Source organism: Pocillopora verrucosa, chromosome 1, assembly GCF_036669915.1.
Source record: "Pocillopora verrucosa isolate sample1 chromosome 1, ASM3666991v2, whole genome shotgun sequence".
NCBI classification, from domain to species: Eukaryota; Metazoa; Cnidaria; class Anthozoa; order Scleractinia; family Pocilloporidae; genus Pocillopora; species Pocillopora verrucosa.
The window spans coordinates 13,819,139-13,826,380 of record NC_089312.1 but is presented as its reverse complement, the minus strand read 5'-3'; the positions used below and the strand labels follow the sequence as shown (position 1 = coordinate 13,826,380).

General features: G+C 39.5%; 1 protein-coding gene across 1 annotated transcript; it reads right to left on the bottom strand.

Annotated features, from left to right (window-relative positions):
• Positions 1-3,504: 3,504 nt before the first annotated feature.
• LOC131786262 (serine/threonine-protein kinase pim-1-like) lies at positions 3,505-6,949 on the bottom strand. The gene is made up of 6 exons (XM_059103293.2): positions 6,812-6,949; positions 6,236-6,344; positions 5,204-5,316; positions 4,837-4,884; positions 4,231-4,591; positions 3,505-3,737 (listed from the first exon to the last, which is right to left on the bottom strand). The coding sequence occupies exons 1-6, from the start codon at positions 6,947-6,949 to the stop codon at positions 3,505-3,507; spliced, it is 1,002 nt and encodes a 333-aa protein (XP_058959276.2).
• Positions 6,950-7,242: the final 293 nt, after the last annotated feature.

Below are 7,242 nucleotides of genomic sequence, written 5' to 3'. Positions count from 1 at the left end.
TAGAACTAAATGCAATGTAAACTATGAAAAAAGCACCTCAATCAGAGAGAGAATCGAATAATCAGACTTTGAAGAAATTATAATTATTTGTAATTTTCTTTCTTTTACTCTGTCTGGTTTTGTCTAGACATTCATCAAGTCCAGGTTTAATAATTCAAATCAGACGAGTTACACGCAGCTTTAAGACATGTCGTAAAATGATCAAAAATTATCTCCAAAGTCAAAATTTGTTGTCATATCGGGAATGAAACACTAAGTGCGAAAAAAAAATCGAAACCGATATCACCCGTTTTCAAACTGGAATTGTGTCTCTGTCGCAATGTTAAATAGTATGACTTGCTTGCTATAGTTGCCACTATGATGTGAATGATCCCTTTGGGACTTATGCGAACAAAGAAACTATCGTCTGATGAGAACGCATTTCGATTAAGTGTCATAAATTAAAAGCAGAGAAAACAACAGCCAATCACAGCAACGAAAATATCACTAGTAGCCAATGATAACTTAAGTAAAAACAAGCAAACTGCCTGAAGCGCGAGAAAACACAAGTGGCCAAGTCGCGATTGGTTTTAATTTCGAATCTGATTGGTTAAAAGGATAGCGCGAGTTTTTTAGACCAATCCCAGAGCAGAGTAAAGCAAAAATAAAGTAATACCGGTAACTTTCGACACTCAAATCCAAAAAGTTACTCTAATACTGGCAGCCTTTTAACGTCAAAAGAGCTTAAATGGGTCTTTCCGGGAAACTCAGTCATTGATATTGGTTGTATTTTTAATACAATTCGATTCTAGTCTGCCAATTGTTTAAATGCATCTTCATGATACAAGAAATTTTCAACATTTTGACGTTAATGTATTCTACCATTGGAGGTTTCCTTTGGATTAAAAAAAAAAAACGACACAACTAACCTTGTAAGAGGGATTCCAACTCTTTTTTCTTCCTTTTATCTCTTGATATTTAGAACATTCTCATTCTATTTTTTTACTCTCCTCTAAAGCGGGAAAAAGAGAAAGATATCGTTAATACATGCAAATATATTGTGTCGAGAGTATACTTTTGAGAGAGCTTTTCGATCAAGTGCCGTAAACTAAAACCAAATTAATAACAACGGCCAATCAGAAGGAAGGAAAATACCCTGACGAGCCAATGGGAACTTAAGCAGACACAACCAAAAGCGCGGGAAAACGCGGGCGACCAAGTCCTGATTGTTGTTAGTTTTGCATTTGATTGGTAGAGAAATGGTGCGAGTTTTTTGAACCAATCGCATGCAAAGTCAAGCAAAACCAATGCAATCCCGGTTTACTTTCAAAACTCAGTGGTAAATTTCTCTGTAATTATTGACCATTTCAGTGTCTGAATAGAGAAGCTATTCAGATGCACCACATTTCACTTTGACAATCTTAGTGTCCTTAATCGTACACAGGCAATGACTAAGCTAATACTCTGTAACAAAAATTAGGGATCACCGACCTCATTTCAACTTTGGGACTTCAGTTTATGAGAGCTCATAAGTGCTTAACACGCTAGACCGTTGCTATGATAATCTGTACGACATAGGAATGGTCATAACACTAACATTGACCAAGTATTTCTTTGAAACCAGTGAGGTACCAGAAACAAGTACAAACAAGCAGCATGGCTTCATCAAAGTGAAAGAACAACGTCAAGTCACTTTAATCATACTGAGATCCATGCAAGTATGATGTTAATCAATATGGGCTTTTTTTTCTGGCCTTTTTCATTAGTTCTAGATATTCACTAACTCCAGGTTTAGGTATTTTGATAAAAATGCAGACCAGACTTACTGGGTTCAGACTGATAACTGAAGGTAAACTCCATGACATTTTTTACCATTGTTTTCTTTGAACAAAGACCTTGATGCATAATTGGGTACGGGGTTCCGAAAGAAATATTGTTCCTAAGTCTATTGTACACCCATCTTTTGCTTTCTACTCGATTCAAACTACTTTACAGAGCAGTTTTACACCCCGATGGAGCTCTAGATAAACAACAAGACTATAAAATGCGGCGCTATGAAGGTCTCGCGCCAGACCAACTCGGGGAAACAAATTTCAAATGGCAAATGACATTACACGACTCTTCTTGGCACCGAGATAGTCCTCAAATAAATCTTTTGAAAACTTACCTCAAGGCTACCATCTTTAACTTCATTTTTCTGTATTCGCTGCTCATAATTCCTTCAAACATTGCAAAAAACCTTTCCAATCCACGGCGTCCTTGAAAGTTGAAACGCAACGTGGCTTGACGAAGGAAAAAAATTCCCACGTTGAGCCCATTTCGAATATCAATTTTGCATAATATTATCATCAAAAAGTGTTTGGCATTGGCCACTTCTTCACAAAAGAAAATTCGCGCGCTTTTTAAACCCCACAATATGTGTTTAGAGAGTAGGCTTTCTCGAATAGTAGAAAAGGAGCATTGGTGAAAGCATTAACTTGTTGTTGTAACACTTTCTGCGCGAAAGGAAAATTTTTACTCTTCTAAGTTTCTTTGTTCATGTCCAGGCCGGTCGCAGATGATTTCAAGTACTTATCATATAACAAACACACGGACTAAAAAAAAAACTGAATTTTAATTCAACACATCTGTAACTACTATAAATGATATGTAATTTGCACTTTAATTTGCAAAACTTATGTTTTGTGAGGAATAAATTGTTTAAAACCTAAATATCAGTCTAAAAAAATGGTGGCTTCCTCGTTAGGTCTTATTCATTAACACAACAGCCGCAATTAAGTGCGTGATTAAAAGTTCTAGAATTCGTGGTCATAAAATTCTAGTAGGAACCCATCAAGTGATGAGCTTTTGATGGACATGTGACAAGTTCAGTTGTATGGCTGCAGTGATCCGTTGCTTCCTTGTGATAAACGGATGATTGCTCATGTCTAGCTATAGTGACTTTAAACACTTTTAAACCGTCACCAACGGCACTGATCTCTACGTTCCTGAGGCTAAGAACTCAGACCCTGAGTTTCTATAGTTTCGCTCCAGAGAATAGAGAAGAATAGAGTTGATCTCACTTCACTGAAGGCTTGGAACCTGTTTTATTATTCCGGGATATGTGCTTCCTTCAACTACAAGCACGTAAGTAAAAGAAAAGTGCTCTGATCTTCAGGAAGCATTTTCACAGGTTCCAGCCTTTCCAGCACATGCGCGGCTGATGGTAGGCCGCTGGCATGCGCCCCCTTCAGTGGTGGCGAGGTTTGCTGACCCACGGATGGCACCTGATCTGTTGTAATGTGGGGCGCGCATCTGGATCTCGCGACAACATCCATGAAATCAAATTCCGAGCCTCTGAAAAAAAATATATTTACGTCCCGATCAATCTAATGGGAAAATGCTTAAATGAATTTGCATTGTAGCGGATGACATTTAGTATTACAATTTCCATTATTCTGATGATGAAAAATGAAAGGGGACTGTGGGCGAAACTTGTCGAAACAGAGGTTATTTAAATATCCCTCAGGAATAATCCTCATTGTTTCATTTGATAATTATCTCCTTTTCTCCAACAGTATCGTTTGTTCCAAAATTCTTACCGTTGGAGACAAATTTAGGAACAGAAGGACGCATGTACAGAGCCATGCGTGGCTTGACGTATGGCATCTCATTCGACAGCATCTCAGCCAATAAGAAGCCAAGTTGCCAAACAGTGGCGTGATTACCATGGAAACAACGATGGGAGTAGAACTCAGGGGGACAATAATGCTGAGTGCCTGGAAAGTGAATGGGAAGAAAAAAACATAGAAATAAGTGGAAGTAATTTATTGAGATAAGTACATAAATAAATGATCGGATAAAGGATCAGACGGCTTTAAAAAAGCCTTTAAATATTTTTCTCTTGCCACAGGCCAACCCCATTTAATTACTTAATTCATCGTTAGCCAGCGAGCAGGCCCTCGTTATCAGCGCTTCGACACAAGCGTTTCTTCGCCCGCGTTCTTCGTTTCTTCGTTTCTTCGTTTCTTCGCTCGCGGGGAAAGTATGAGGCCTTGACCAACGCGCGTCGGCTGGGACTGATAATTGTTAAATTCAGACCCCCGGCCAAGCTCTTCCCGACTCATCTCAAATCCTCTCGCGGGCGGAAAAACATACGTCCTGCAGTGCTATTAACAAGGGCCTCCTCGTACGAACTTAACGAATCTTATACGAAAGTTTACGTCGTATAAGAGTGTCTGCTTTAAACCTGCCATTCACTAAAATACTTACCTACGAATTGCCTGAAGGGTTGGTCCTGTGCGTCACAGGCGAGACCGAAATCAGTCAGCTTGGCCTCCATTTTGTTCATATCTATGATGACATTTTCTGGCTTGATGTCCTGGTGTAGCACACCCTGTTCTTCGCATTGTATCGCTGCCTCCAGAATTTGAGAAAAGAGCTCTCGACCTTCGTCTTCAATCAGCCCTTCACATGCGTCAATGTAGTCGAACAAGTCCGCTGAATCTTCGGGGCGCTCGAGCACGAACACGAAGTTATCTCCGTTGGTGAAGATATCCAGTAGTTGAATCACGTTCGGGTGCCGAACGTGGCGCTGAAAGTAAGCCTCGGCTGGAAACTGTTTTCCGTTTATCTGTTTAGGAGGGATGGGTCGGGAAGATTTAAGTTAATGAAAGTTATTTATTTTTAGATTAAACAAACAAGGAATAGAAAAGACTGGATAAATCAGTCAATCTCTATAGTTCCTAATTTGATCGATACTTTTATCACTTAATTTTGCAATTTTATTTCAAGGCAACTGAAGGAAAATTAATTCAGCCTTATTCGTTACCCGTGACCACAGAGACTGGCGGAAGAGAATTTTTAGGTTGTACTTACCTCTCTGTAGTTCTTGACCCTGCTCTTGTTCACGAACTTGATAGCCACCTGCAAGATTTAAGATGGAAAATTAAAACCTATCATTTTGGTATCTCCATTGTGGTTTTCTCGTATTTTTAAATGTTTCCGCCACACAACAACAGTAGGCTCCACTTAGTTTAATGGGTATTGTCTTTATAATTAATCACAAGGGTGGTGGTCTAATTCAATCCCCTTCCCTCTCCCTTCCCCCCCCCCCCCCTTAGCTCTGCACCTCTGGTGGCTTACGATGCAATTTATTTCAGAGTTTATGGCAAGGTAAGCTGTAATTAGCATCACTAAAAACCACACGATAGAAGTTATAAATTAACGGTTTATTGATGCTTACCGGCAGGTTGTCCTTTTTTCGTCTGGCGGCGAAAACTTCTCCAAATCCGCCGGAGCCCAAAGGTTTTCCCATCTCATATGCTGCAAGACCTTTAGGGCGAGGTTTGCGCTTTCCTGAAAAATCATACAAAATGTAAGATCGGTTACATCCTCGGACTTCCTCTCTTCCAAGTTAAGATAGGAAACTGTTCTCCAACCTTTCGTTGGTCTCATATTTCTCCACTTCCGCTTTTAATTTCTTACATGCAACCTCTCATTTTTTAAAATACACCATATAGCCAAAACATGCGATGAGAAATGAAGAAACTATCGCATTAACCCGTAAAAATTTCCTCGCCTGAATCAACGACCATCTTGAATCAGACGACTATGGATTTTACGGTAACCGGTCGTTTCGCCAACAAGTTGTTTCGCCAACGGTAGTTTCGCAAACGTCTCTTGTCAGTTCGCAAACGTGTAGAAGTCAGTTCGCAAACGTTATAAACATTTACATGTCAACCTGGGTTTAACTATACGATTCAGAATACTACATTGATGAAATTTTGTTGTATGCATAAATTATTGGATGTGAAATCTCACAGCTTATTTCCCGCTAAAGTATATTTCATAATCAAATGGACAGTTTTTATCCCGTGTCTCGGTAGTTGTGTACCTTCCTTCAAAGAGCAAAGCTTCCTGATAGAACACAGCAAGAGTAAGACCTGTTTTACATCGGTAAATTGATTTGCGGATTACAGCTACTGTGCATGCAACACGCAAACGCTGTGATAGAGTGAAATCAACCACAAGACTGTATGACTTAAGCTAGAGAGTTAGTTTGTATGCTCAAACGTTGACATCTCAAATCTACAAAGTGTGTGAACTGACTCCTACACATATAAATGTTTATAACGTTTGCAAAATGACTTCTAAACGTTTGCGAACTGACTAGAGACGTTTGCGAAACGACCGTTGGCGAAACGACTCGTTTGCGAAACGACTCGTTTGCGAAACGACCGACGTTCAATTTTATTTACAATTTCCGTGTTCATACCTCTTCGTGTCTTTTTGTGTCGGATCGGCTCCGGCTTGCAACAACTCGTTGAAGTCTCAATCTCGGTAATATGCTTCTCTTTTGTCTCGGTTTCAACTTTAGCTTTCTCCTAGGAAGAGGAAATAATGAAATTATCAGAATTTTCAGTATACAAGTGGAGAAGAAAGTATCGTGACGTTTTATATGCTTGCTTTTGTATATACTTTGTTACAGTCACACCGCGTTCTGAACTCGCACTGAACTCGAAAAAAACTTACGACTGATTCTGGAGTCGACAAGCAAATCTTCTTTCTTTTCGCCGTAAAGAGCTTCTTGAAATCAGGCTCTGTCCAGGCTCTGTGGAGACAAACATCGTCATTAAGCTGAACTGCCTTTGGTTCAAAGCTAACAATTCTCAATTGATAAACAGATAAATTCTCTACCTTTTCCGGGGGTTTTCGGATTTACTTTTTCCGATCAAGCTCGACTGCAAAATTTAAAAGGAAAGCATATTTTACCAAAGGTGTACAGCTTTTAAAGCAGACTTACCCAAAACAAATGGAGAAAAACAAACGAAAACTGAGGGAGAGTTCTAACCTTAGAGTCAGCGAAAATTCTTCTGGTCTTTGCCGGCTTACACGCGGCAGAACATTCTCCTTTTTGCTGGCCACACGATGATTGCGAGGGCTGGCAGGTGACAGAAAATTTTCTTTTTCTCCTTATTTCAGGATTCATGATACCTTAGAACTGAATTTTTTCCGAATAAAATCACTAAATGCTTTTACTTCTCCTCAAAGACTATAGCCTTGAAATCCTCATGGAGCAAAAACTGTTTATGATGTCATCTTACTTTGCATTATGATGTTTTCGCGCGCGTCATGCACGACCTTTAGAACGCGCGCTAACGGTCCTGAAGTTCACGCGAGGAATCTTATTGTCATTGTTATTTTTCCCCAAGAACTTTGATATGGCATCACTAAATAAACTGAATATGAAACAGAGATACTTCCTTGAGATAATTCTAGGAA